The following is a 12,643-nucleotide window of genomic DNA, read 5'->3' on the forward strand; positions in this document are numbered from 1 at the left end:
AAAAAAAAAACAAATCAAAGCAATGTAGTACCAATACAGAAAAATGTACTGATCCGCAATTATATCAAAATACCGAAAAAGAAATGTATTTTTCATCTTTAGTAATACAGAACACAACACAAGTCAAATGTTGCATTTCTTCATATCACGGCCACTGAAGATTCTGGATTCTGATTGGCTTGACAGCATGGACTAACTCTGAGTAACAGTTCATCTCAGTGAAAACTACATAAATGTAATTTTAAATGTTTTACACATTTATGAGAATCTTAATGTCAAAATAATTTTGCTTCTCACTTCTTGCTCATTCATTACAATCGTGGAGCCTTGTTGGATATTATCGTCTGCATGTTGTACAGCAAATGGCACCACAGATGTGATCAATGTAAAGTTCTGTCAAGAGTTTTCATGAGAGAGTGTTTTCATTTTTGAGATTAAGATGCACTATATCAATGGCAAATACAAAAACAGCACAGCTTTGGAGGTAGGGCCATGTGCTGTGTATATAAATCTGCTGAGATGGTGGAAACCTGTTTTTACTACATATATTATTTGTTGTGTTTGGCTAGCAATGGGCCACCATGACAAAGACTTCTGTGACTCTTTATGACTTCCAGCCAACTAGGACATCATTCATATACCACTAACATATGTAATAGAGTTGTCTCTATGCCCCACATCAATTGTTCTAGACTAGAACAGTAATTCCAGCATAGAGTAAATTTCCACTGTGCGGTATTTGTGTAATCAATAAATCATTTATTGATTGACAATTGAGCTGATTGTTGATTAAGAAAGTTATTCAAAACTTGAATTTGTAACATTCTGCCACAAATGGTGCTCTTCTTGTACAATAACTGTGTGACAGTGGACACAAACAAAACATCAGGCAGAGGTGTGTGCCTTCGTAAGCGCCGATCTTTAATATCAAAATTGTGATATACTGTAGTCAGTTTATGATGTGTAATCTGGATTCATCCTCTCTGGCTGATAAATGTCACCAATCACACATTTACTCTGGTAACTGAATAAACATTCAAGATCAGACAAATAAAGTAATATATCCAATTCAACCACAATGAAGTTTCTATTGAACATCATATTGTGGACACAGGACCCTGCTACTGACTGCTTATTTACTGACCGTACACTTAAAGTGAATTGTACTTCAATTTATTGCTCTAATTCGCTTGTTAAAATAAGTATTTCAAGCCAGCCTTATGAGTTGAGTTAACCTCAAGCAATCAGATAAACAGGGAGTAGCTGCATGTTTCCATCACTCTGGGAAACCAAACTCCACCAGAGACTGAAAGTGTGAAACTGCTAAAATCTCATCCTCCACATGAGCTTGTTTGGTATCAGGCAGTTTCCATTGTTGTGATTGCACCAGGGGAGAAATATAATGCATAATTCATTGTTTACCTGATGGACACAAAGTCTAATTAAATCTGCAGAATGTCTCCAACTGTGACGGGTGTCTCAGGTTTTTGCTTCTTCGTGTTAAAGTGACAAAGTTGCTTGTGGAAAAGTCATGCTGCCGCTCACAATGGACTTAACTCTCCTATCAATCTCACATCACTAGGGCAATATAGTGGAGTGTGTGTGACTACATCTAATATTCTGTCTTCCCCTGCATCAAAGAGATTATAGCATTAACCTCTGTTGTGGCTGACGTCCAAGCCCTATTAGCATAATTATAAATTTATTCTGTTTGGATTCTTAGCACAGTATCCTGGGATTAGCCTGAGTGCGGCCAGAAAACCCTCCATTTGCACAATAATCTTCAACACTGTGAGAACATACTTGTAACAAAGTAGCTTGTGAGTCTCAGTCAATTTGCATAATAATTAATACAACATTTAATGATATACTTCTCATTTACCAGTGATTGTAGGTGTAAAAGCCTGTTGTGATTATTTTATTGTTTTTTAAATGTTTGCAGAAGTTTAAGTCAAAGATAATTCATATAATACTCATCTTATAGTGTGCATAAATGTGTGTGTAGGAAGCGTCCTTTGCCCCTATTTTGTGGAGTTATTGCCTAGTAGTGATTCATAAAAAGTAAAATCTTTCCCTTTCCCTGGTTCTCATTTAACTTCTGACAGAAGAGAAATACCTTCCCTTCCTAGATCTATTATTTGTGGTTCAGGGAGCTGAATACAATCGGTACAGTACAGTATGTGCTCGCTGAGTCCCCCACACACCCACATGCACCAACTGCAAAATACACTATACAACCTTTTTATTAAGACTTAAATTAGTTTTTTCGTTTATTTATGCATGAGTGTGAGTTTTTACCAAATCTGCACAACGCCTGATGTCATCTTTTATCACTGTCTGTTGAAATAAACTTTAAATGAGTGTTTCTGTAACATTTTTGCTAGCAAGGTTTCATAAAACACAGATTGAATAGGTCGCCTGGTGAAGCTGCACTTTTAAATTTAAATTAGATTTGGTTATGAATTAAAGATTTGTAACAGCAACACCCTGCTCTAAATTTGTTAAAGTACAGTGCCTATGAAAGGCCATCTTCTGAACACAGGTGACTGTGGCCACCAGGACAGCTGTGACTCAAGCACTACAAGCTTTAACAGCTGAGACAGGAGGGACTGTGCAGACAACAACTGTTGCCTGTTCTTCACCAGTCAAAGCTTTAGAGGAGACGGGCAAAGAGAAAGCTACTATTGAGAAACGCTCCTAATAAATCTTCACTAGGATTCATCAGAAGGCATATGGAGGACGGTCAACTGGAAGACCAAAATGTAGCTTTTTGGCCATCAGGCTAGACATTATATTTAGTGAACACCAAACACTGCACATCACTGCAAACACACCATCCCCACTGTAAAGCATGGTAGTGGCAGCATCATGATGTGGGGGTGCTTCTTGGCAGCAGGCCCTGGAAGACTTGTAAAGGTCGAGGGTAAACTGAATGCACTAAAGAATGGGGAAATACTGAAGGACAACCTGATGCAGTCTGCAACTTGGGAGCAGACTTCTTTTCCAGAAAGACAATGACCAGAAGCATACAAGCAATGCTACACAGAAATAGCAACAGGTGAATGTTCTGAAGTGGCTAAGTCAGAGCTGAGACCGCAAACCAATTTAGAATTTGTTGCAGATCTTAAAAAGAGCTGTTCATCCACGATCCCTGTGAAGAATAGGTTAAAAACGTAGTTTCCCAATGTGCATGGGTGTTTCAGACCTATCCACACAGTGTTGTAGTTGGAGCCAAAACTGCATATATTAAACTCCTACTTAAAAAAAAAAAAACTTATTCAATGAATTTTGAATTCATTGATATTACTTTGTAGAAATCTGTTTTCACTGTAACATGAAAGACTCTTATTTTGTAAATCCTTCTCAAAACTGTAAAATACTGATATTGACAATGATTTGATGCTGAAAAGCTACAAAAGGGTAGCACTTAGGGTATTACTTAGCACACAGACTTCTCTGACTTCAGACTGCTAGATTGGCTCTTTCCAGTAACTCAACCTGCCAACCAGCACCCTAAAAGCTCATTAATTATCACGGAGTATAATAGATTCAAACCCCAAGGTGTAAAAATAACATGTTAAAGTTCTGTTGCAGGTAATGTACTGCTATGGTTGGTCCTTCGGGGCCACTCACTTTCTGATTTTGTTATCTAGACAGAGTACACTAGCTGTTTTTTCCCTCCTTTCATTATTTATGCTAAGCTAACCAGCTGTCAGCTTAATTTTTGCATACAAACATTAGAGTTATTCTCTTCTCACCTCACTCTCAACTAAAAAAAACAAATAGGATTGCTTTAAAAAATGTTACTCTATTGCTTTAAGTCCTTTCAAAACCTCAGTCTGAATTGTTCCCCCTGCACCGTTTTGCCACTTTACAGTAATTTTCCTTTCATACAGTGTAATGAAAATCAAGGGAAAAAAAGTGAGTGTGAATGAGCACTGAGGCTTCATTTTAAATTGGACATCACAATGATGTGTCAAGCTATGTGTGTGCACTTGATTTGTAAAAATGGTTCTAACTTAATAGAAATGTTAGGTGAGTTACAGGTTTAGACACAGACAAAGGAGCCCCCTCAAGACTTTTTCCTCTTGGCTGCTGAGTATCAAATTTGTCAAATTAGGCAGCACTCACAGACCATTTGTGTTTAGGAATCTAACATCTTTGACACCTTAGTAGCTCTGAATCTACTACTGAACCTGTAGTATCTGCCAGCGGTGAGGCTGTCAAATGATTCAAGTAGAATTCAGCGGTAAACATGCCCAGCCTATGAAGGACAACAGCCTCCCAGTAGTTGGGTGATTGTAGCTGATGTCCCTCTCAGCAGTGCAGATGGCTCGCTGTAGCTTGTCCTTGGAACGACGAGCTGTTGAAATGTTACAGATGTGGGTCAAATGGCATTTGCAAATAATTTTTAGCCTCTGCTTCTTCCTGCTTTGGAGAACCAGATGGCTGCTGTTCATCACACGCAGTGTGGCGTTTTAGTTATTTAAAAATTTCTTAGAGGCAGAAATAGGCTCACTGGTTGAGTTAAACCCCGGTGGGATGAACCAATTAGACCACATCTGTCTCCAGACTCTGTAGCTAAAACTCAAGTTTTAGTTGTCAACTTCTCATTATCTAAGCTATAAGGGCAATCCATTTGGAAATAAATGAAAAAAGTGCTCATTTAACTTCAGATCTTGACTCATATTATTAAGACTCCTATTTGTTTCCTTCAGAATCATAGTAATCCAGGTGTCTGCTGTCTGTTTCCATGGTTACGGTGTGAGCAGGAACAGCTAGAAGTAGAGGAAGCATCATGATGCAGATTTGTGAAATGTGAAATGGGCTATAGGCTAAAAACAGTGCAACGTATGTGTAGGAACTTTTCATCACTTTTCCTCACATTACCCCACAACAAGTGCAAAGTGAGATAAATGTTGACTGATGTTCACAGGTGTATTGAAGCCTGGCATCTTTCTTCCTTGCTTCACTTGACAGTAGATGGGAAACTAAGCAGCTGAAACCAGCTCCAAGCATAGTCTCCTCTGATTGGGAAGGTGGCAGACGTGTTACATAGTGACGTAGTGAAGTAATGGAAGAAAAACATGAACTTCTAACAAGGCATTTCAGACAAGTAAGAAGTGCTTTCTGTGGGAGAGAATAACTTCCTTTGGTGTGGAGACACTAAAAGAAAGGAAAAACCCAATGAGCATCATATGAGCTTTGGAATTTTTACCCAGATCATAAGTTACAGTTACACAGCTTTAATCAAACTAAATTTAGACATGATTTTTTCTTGGGTGTCCACGCCACAGAATCACAGACAGTCTTTGATTAACCGCAAACCTGCAAATACATTAGACAATTAAAACTTGAGGGAGTATCGACACCTATATTTCGTACTTCTGTGATTTTCTAATGGTTTTAATTCAGTGTGTGAAAAACAGAGAGCTGAGGTATGATCTGACATTTGGCTCAAATGTTAAGTAAATAAATCCATTATCCAACAAATTCATTGGATCAATTCCATTAAGACTTAGTTTAAAGAGCTTTTTATCGAAATCAGTCCTTTAGCTCTGTTTGTGTTTTCTGGCAGTCCTCAACAGCTTTGATATTTTTCGAAAATCAACATTTTGTGTGTGTATTTCTAGGAAATTTGCTGTTGTGCCAATGTGTGCAGCAGCGCCATGTGGGCCGAGATGTGCTGGAAAAGACAGCAGAGAGAAGTTTCTTCCCAACTTTGGCTACTGCAGTCACATACATAAAGATTAGGTGGTACTGTGCAACCCTGTCACCACATCTACACCCACAACACTAATGATAACTCAGCTTTACTGCAGGCTTTTTCATGTTTTTTAATGCTGGATTCCTTGGGACTCCTCTGGACACTTCTCCTTATGGAATTTCATTTTGTAATCAACCAGTAATGCTTTCTTCCTTTTAAATATCTTGAGAAGAAAGAAAATCAACATCAATTCTCTGCCAAGTTTGCACTTGTGTTTGACACGCTTCAATCAATCTGTAATGCCAAAAGGGAGTTTGGGGACCCTACAAAAAAGGACTACGTGGCCTAGTTGTGATTACCTCCAAGGGGCTGACACCAGAGGGCTGACACAAATATTCCTGTTGTCAGCTCTTATTTACAAGAGTTCTGTTATGACGAACGTGGCTATAAATCACAACACTAACTAAAGACTGCAAGCATCAAATCAGAAATATGGAAACAGTGCATTTTTGTTTTGAAAAGTTAAGGAAAGTATTTCCTTATGGTATTCATTTAAACCATACCTGTCTAAACTGAAAGATTATTGACTGAAGTCAGTTAAGGCAGAGGACATGAAATGTCTGTGGCTTGCCAGGTCTGCTGAAGTTATATCCAGCTTGGCCCAATCAAACACAATAGACAGTGATCAGTGTGGGAAGCCAGTGAGGGAACAGATTCAAATTCTCAGGACTACTGGTTGTTTCAACATCACTCGCTTCTGTAACTTTCTGAAGCCAACAATGATTTCTGTGCTGTAATGCCACAGGACTGAAACCACTCTCATGTCTGTATACCACAGAGGAAGCTGCAGCCAAGAGATGGATAGTTAAGTTCAGCTGGACGTAATTACGAGCAACCACTGGGGCTTAGGCAGCTCACTGTGCCTGACCAATTAATACACCAATTTCTAAACCCCTTAAAACCACAAATGAGTATTTTTATTATTACTGTTTTTCCAAAGATTAAACAAAAAGATACTGCATGATAATTAGGGAATTTTGGAAGTGCTTTTTTCCAATCTTCTCATCATACTCTCCACAAAAAAGTGAACCAAACTGTACTTTTGAAATTTTAGGAGTGCAATAACTGACTTGAAACTGTATCTGTTCATGGCTCTGGTGAAAAGTGTATTTGTTAGAAATGTATTCGGTTGAAGTTATTAACATTAAACTGTAGTGACTAAGACTATATGTTTACCAGTGTTGGATTATAGTCATAGCAGTAACAGTCTTCTCAAGCAAACCCAAACGAAAGGCAATGAGAGCTGTAGTTCTTTACACATACTAACAAGGGAACAAAGAGGTCATGCATGACATGATGTGTGATCACAGTGGGTGACATGGGCTGAACCAGTGCAGCAGAGTATGGAGTGATGGATTACAGTGTGTGCAGACTACACTCTTGAACTATATGACCCATAACTGGGATGTGAAGGGATAAATTAACAGAGGCTGTGTTTACGTGGCGATTATATTTGTTCCACTGGAATAATTCAAATTAGTTGTTGATCTGAAAAGATGTCTGGGGTGTTTTTCCTTTTGAGTTTACTTGCAATGTTTAAGAAAATAAACTAGAGAAAGACTGGAGTTTGGGTTAAAGTAGAAGCTCTTTGTCATCATGGCTGCAATACATTTGGTTTGAAATGGGAATATTTTGTTGACCCATCCATCCACCCTGACCTCTTCTCTACATGGACTTTGTGGCTCTGTAACTATGTCACTTCATGTCTGCAATAATGACCTCACAATAATCTATCACGAGAGAACACTGTCATAATAAAATGTACACTTTCATACACACAATTATAGACCTTTGACAGAATCTTTTCTAATGGAGTCACCTGTGGCAAATAGCTAGGAGGCACTGTCGTAGACATGAGTCTTAGCTGACCGAATGTGTTGAATTATTTTACAGCACATTTATTTTCAAAGCGAGACTGAAGATGTGAGTCTTACCCTTGGGAGTACATTTGACAGCCCACTGAGGCCTGCAGTATTCCCAGTACAGTGCTCCTTGAAAACTGAACATATGGGAGTCGAATGGTCAGCTGGGATATGTGTCTGCATGTATACATGAGGGTGTTTGCCGGAGCTGACAATGCGTAATGCATTTGTCATGCCAGCCAGGCCAAGCAGGCATAAAAGCCCTTTCTTCTTAATCGAGGCCTACAGGGTAATTCGGTAATACAGATGGGGCCTGTCATGCTTTTCTGAAAAGCAAGATGACGAGGAGGTGGAGGATGAGCAACATAAAGAGGAGGAAGAAGAAATCATCTGGCCTCTGTGGATCATGTTTTCTCCATTAAGAGTAAAAAAAAAAAAAAAAATAGGTTGAAACATAGATGGATAGATTGGTGGGTGTTTTAGTTTCTTTCCATATTTATGAGTTCTTTTGAAATTTAGTTTTCTCTTTGAGACATAGCAGACAGCAAAACAAGCTCTCAAACTAGAAGTATAAAAGAGAAATAAACAACAGCGTCATGACTACCCATGCACCATCACATGTGAATCTGCCATGCGTTATTTGGACATATGTCAGGTCGGCTCAGCTTTTGTGAGGCTATGTTTGCTCAGAGACTCACTCTCACTTTCAAAGGGAGTAAAAATAAAAGATTGAAGGCAGGATGGGAACTGTGGACTGGAGCTCTTTGCTTCTTGCAGAATTAAAGAAAGCTAATGTCTATGTAAAACACATCTCATGGTGTCATAGTCTACCTTAATCAGCCACTGTGGTGTAAATTAAGGACAATTCCCTTCAGGTTGTCCCAGTTTCCAAATGCTGCAGACCTGCTTAGCTGTAACGGATCTGCTTTCCACCCATTGCTTTCACTTCTGCAGTCTTTCAGTTTTTTCTCACTTCACTATGTATGGTCCTCACAGGAGGGATAGCAGAGCTATCACCTTGGTTTCCTCCAGGTGTTGCTGCCTCACAGTTCAAACACATATAGATCATTTGGACTACAGTCCATGCTGTCCAAATGTGTGACTTTGTTTATCTGCCTCTGTCTTTTTCTGACAGTGAGAGACCGGCAGCGTGTCCTGGGGTTTGTCGAAGAAAACAACAAGCACTTTCCTGGTGCTCCATGAGTTACGCATTTTGAAAATTCAGCTCTTCCGCTGTGAAAACTGTTGTTCCTTCTCTCGGTGGTAGCTGCAGACCCACATCTTGTCACCAGTGATGGCCCTCGACATGAAAGTTGGAGTTTGTGGTTCATGAAGAAAATGCAAGTGGGAACCTACTGGTTGTCACAAAATGTGTGTAGCTCCTGATGTTCATCGCACAGTGTCATGTGACATCCTAATTCACGATAGTTACTGCTCACACAAACAGTACATGCTTAACTGTGATGTGCTCGGTGTGTGCACGAGGGTCAGTCTGGTAACTTTATGATCAACTGATTACTAGTCTCCATGAAAGACTCCATTCAATGCATAGTAGGTTAACATCTATGTATTCTGTGTATACATATTTTGAGCTGCACTTGGACTCTTGCACACTTCTATAGATGACAAAGTTTAATTTACAAAGACCTTCATGTACTCAAGGACACAGAAAGTACAACACTGTCCTCAGGCACAGCAGTGCTTTAAATGAAGGCTAATGCCAGCACGCTAATATGCTCACAGTGGTGATGCTAACATGCTAATGCTTAGCAGCAATAACATTTATGATGCTCACTATCTTAAATTCATTTAAGTGCATCCTTAAGCAACCATGAATGAAAGTATGTATGCTTCATACTGTCAGCAGTACATGGCTGAAAATGGGTACAGTTTTGAATGAAGAATAAAATTCAGTTCAAAGACCACAAACAGCATATCTGTGGGCACAGCTCAAGCTGAATTATAACCCCCCCCCCCCACCCCCCAACCCCCCAACCCCCCCCCAAAAAAAAAAAAATTTACTAATTTCAAATGTGCAATTGCATTGTTGTCTCTCATTGTCCACTTGGTGGAGCAGAACATGCTGCTGGAAGTGAATCATGCCTCCCAGCAGGCCTTCACCGACTGGAAGTGTTTGCGTCAGTGGCCCAGTGCAGCAGGTCCCTGAGGACATGACATGCAGTTGTGCACACATGAACACACCCTTATGCACTCTGCGGCTCATATCACCATCACTGAGTGCACAACAATCACATGACTGCGAAGATGCTCCTAATCGAACAATACACAGTCTTCAGCATCAGTGAGCTACAAAGAACAATTGAGATGAATTTAATGCAGGTCATGGATTCATTAAGAAGCTCGTCCCGCGACATGTGACAAATGACATTATTAGATTACATGCAAACCGCCATCTGCTCTTAACTGATCGCGCTGCTGTCAGTAGACATGAGAGTGAGACTAAATGCTACCAATTAAAGTCTACTTCTTTAACTGCAATGAACTCCTTTCTCTGTTCACCTCTCTTTTTAATCAGCTGGGAAGATCTATCTTAGAATATTTGTTCTTTCTCAGTATCAGCCTGCTTCATATTCGTTTTGGCTCCGACATTCGCACCTGGAACTGCTCAGAAAAACAACAGACTCTTCTTGTTGGATACAGAGCAGCATGTCTGATCAAGGTAGGGGGTTAAGCATGCAGCTCAAAGGCACCTTTTCTTCAGGACAGAGCAAACAAGTTGAACATATTTTGTGGGAGCTTAAGGATTATTGCAATCTGTGCAACACCAAGGCTGATAGCAAATAAGGACAACATCACTGTAATATTATGGAAAATTTTGTACTCATGCATTCTTGCTTTAAAGATGCTTTACTCAAGCAAATGTCAAATTTCCTGTGTATAAATGTGTGTTAATCTGAGCAAATGTTACAGTGTAGCATTTTAAAAAGGGTACAAGATACAGTTCATGAAAGCATCAAAATATTATTGAGGAAATCTTCACACCATTGTAGGTGTGGCGGACGACGCTGCTATGTCAAAACAAGCGGTGAAGGAAGTATTCAGTTTCTTTACTCGAGCACACAATGTAAAAAATACTTCAATGCAGGAATCCTGCGCTTCAAATCCTACTCACAGAAAAGTATAGAAGCATTATGGGCAACATTTAATAAACACGCTGAACAACAAAACCCACTAGATGATATTTAAATTATGTTATCCTCAAGCAAAATCACCAGACTAAGAGCCAGAAGTGGTAAAAAGTGAAAGAATCATCAGCTTTTTACTTTTTCACAGTTCTTCCATGATGTGCCAATCAATCAGGAAAATGCAGAAAGTCCAAACTTAAAATTGTGATACATCACCAAAATCACTTCATTCTGTCTCGTTCAAAAAATTTGCCATGACTACATTCAGCATAAAAAAGCCCAAAAAAATTCTGCACTCCTTGACACAACCTCACAGTAATTAGCAACTCAGTTTCGATCAACAGCCGAGTGAGAAAAATTCCAGGACTTCTCAGATAAACTGCAGGCTATGTTTACATATAAATATAAAAATAAAAATTTCAGTTGTAAAATATCTGTAGTGTGCAGAGTCACTATATTTTTTTTCAGTTTTGTCCATATTTGCAGAAATACAGCAGTTTCTGAGAGCTAGTTTTTGCATTTTTCCTAAAATAATAAAACAAATTTTACTTCATTTGTTTATGATTTTATGCATTACAACCGTCATACCTCACAAAAGACGTGTTTGACTTCTCTCTACTTCTAGCCATTGTTGTGCTGTTTCAATAAAGGTGCAAGACTTACTGCAAGTGGAGCTCGTGGACTGTCATATGACAACACCTACCTGTCGCTCACAGTGAGTTCTCTGAAGAGTTGTTTAAACGAAGCTGGCAGGTAAATGTCTCTCTTTGGGGAAAATTTGAGATCTGAAACATCCATCAAAAGTCAATCATTTTTGCCACTTTGCTCTGTTTCTAAATCTCCTGCTGTAGCTTCAGTGATTTTTCTGCCGGAAACAGAGTCATGAAGGGGCTCGGATAACAAAGCACCAGCAGACCTGTGATCAGCACCTCAGGAACTTAACGAATGTCTAAAATAATATTAAACAGGCATAACATGAAATGAATGTGATGAATTTATCGACTGTAATGGTGACCAATGTTTTGTGGACAGTTGCAGCGGTCAGCGCTTTGTTGTACTCACCAGTGCTTTGTTGTACTCACTCGTCTGGATGTCAGTCTGTGAGCTCTGCGCTCCATGAAGTCCTCCACAGTCTGTTCTGGGTTCAGCTTCACTGCTGGTTCCTTCTCAGTGCAACATGTCCTCAGCCTCCCTGTGTCACTGCACTCCTGAAAGCAGAACAGGAAGCTCAATGGGCACTCCGCAATCACAGCATCACTAAAGTTAGAAGTTACAGGAGACCGTGCAGTCACAGCTGTTAGCATTCAACCTGAACTACCAAGCACATGTTGACATCGTGGGTGCGTTTGATTTGGGTCATGGCTCACTGGGTGGTGCATTAAATCAGTGATTGATGAAGATGGAAGCAGCCTTTTTTAATTAACCAAGCTAAGCTATTGCTAATCTTAACTATGGCCCTATAATGATTCCACACTTAATTTTACTGCATTGTTGTTTATGTCTTGCTCCCACAAACTGCTACCCCGACCTCATTGGCCAAATTAGCTTGCTAGGGAGCCCCGGGGCAAAAGGTTATTGATGGGCCTTTTGTGGCTCTCACAATACAATGTCAGTTTCATTACTTCTTCCCACAAACAACCTACATCCAGAGCCGAAAGGACTAGTTGATTGGTTGATTAATGATTTGACATCCACAGCTAAATATGAATATTTGCTTGCTTCCTGGTTTTCTGTGATAGTTAAATCAAAATTTGATAGATTTATGGTTCCTTGAGGATTTTTTTTTTTTTTAATGTGTGCTAATTACTTGGAGCACAGACAAAATGGGAGCAATTTGACAAGTTTGCTCAGTATAAACTAAAGTTCAG

At 39.5% G+C, this 12,643-nt stretch overlaps 2 protein-coding genes across 5 annotated transcripts in view; one reads left to right on the plus strand and one right to left on the minus strand.

Moving 5' to 3' along the window:
• LOC111563566 (gamma-aminobutyric acid receptor subunit beta-3-like) overlaps positions 1–12,643 on the minus strand; it is a 157,532-nt gene that overhangs the window by 112,786 nt on the left and 32,103 nt on the right. Inside the window, exons 3-4 of one of the 3 annotated variants that reach the window (XM_055008416.1) lie at positions 11,838–11,983; positions 11,479–11,560 (exon numbers count right to left, since the gene is read on the minus strand). Coding sequence is in view for 1 of the 3 variants with exons in the window: in XM_035944667.2 (XP_035800560.1) it covers positions 11,838–11,893 (56 nt within the window). In the remaining 2 variants the exon portion in view is untranslated. The remainder of the gene's footprint in view (positions 1–11,478; positions 11,561–11,837; positions 11,984–12,643) is intronic. The other 2 variants (XM_035944669.2, XM_035944667.2) reach the window with 2 other exon arrangements.
• Positions 1–12,643, plus strand: part of LOC111563567 (gamma-aminobutyric acid receptor subunit gamma-3-like) — a 115,826-nt gene that overhangs the window by 22,999 nt on the left and 80,184 nt on the right. The window lies entirely within an intron of this gene.

The sequence above is a fragment of the Amphiprion ocellaris genome, chromosome 24, assembly GCF_022539595.1.
Source record: "Amphiprion ocellaris isolate individual 3 ecotype Okinawa chromosome 24, ASM2253959v1, whole genome shotgun sequence".
Classification (NCBI taxonomy): domain Eukaryota; kingdom Metazoa; phylum Chordata; class Actinopteri; family Pomacentridae; genus Amphiprion; species Amphiprion ocellaris.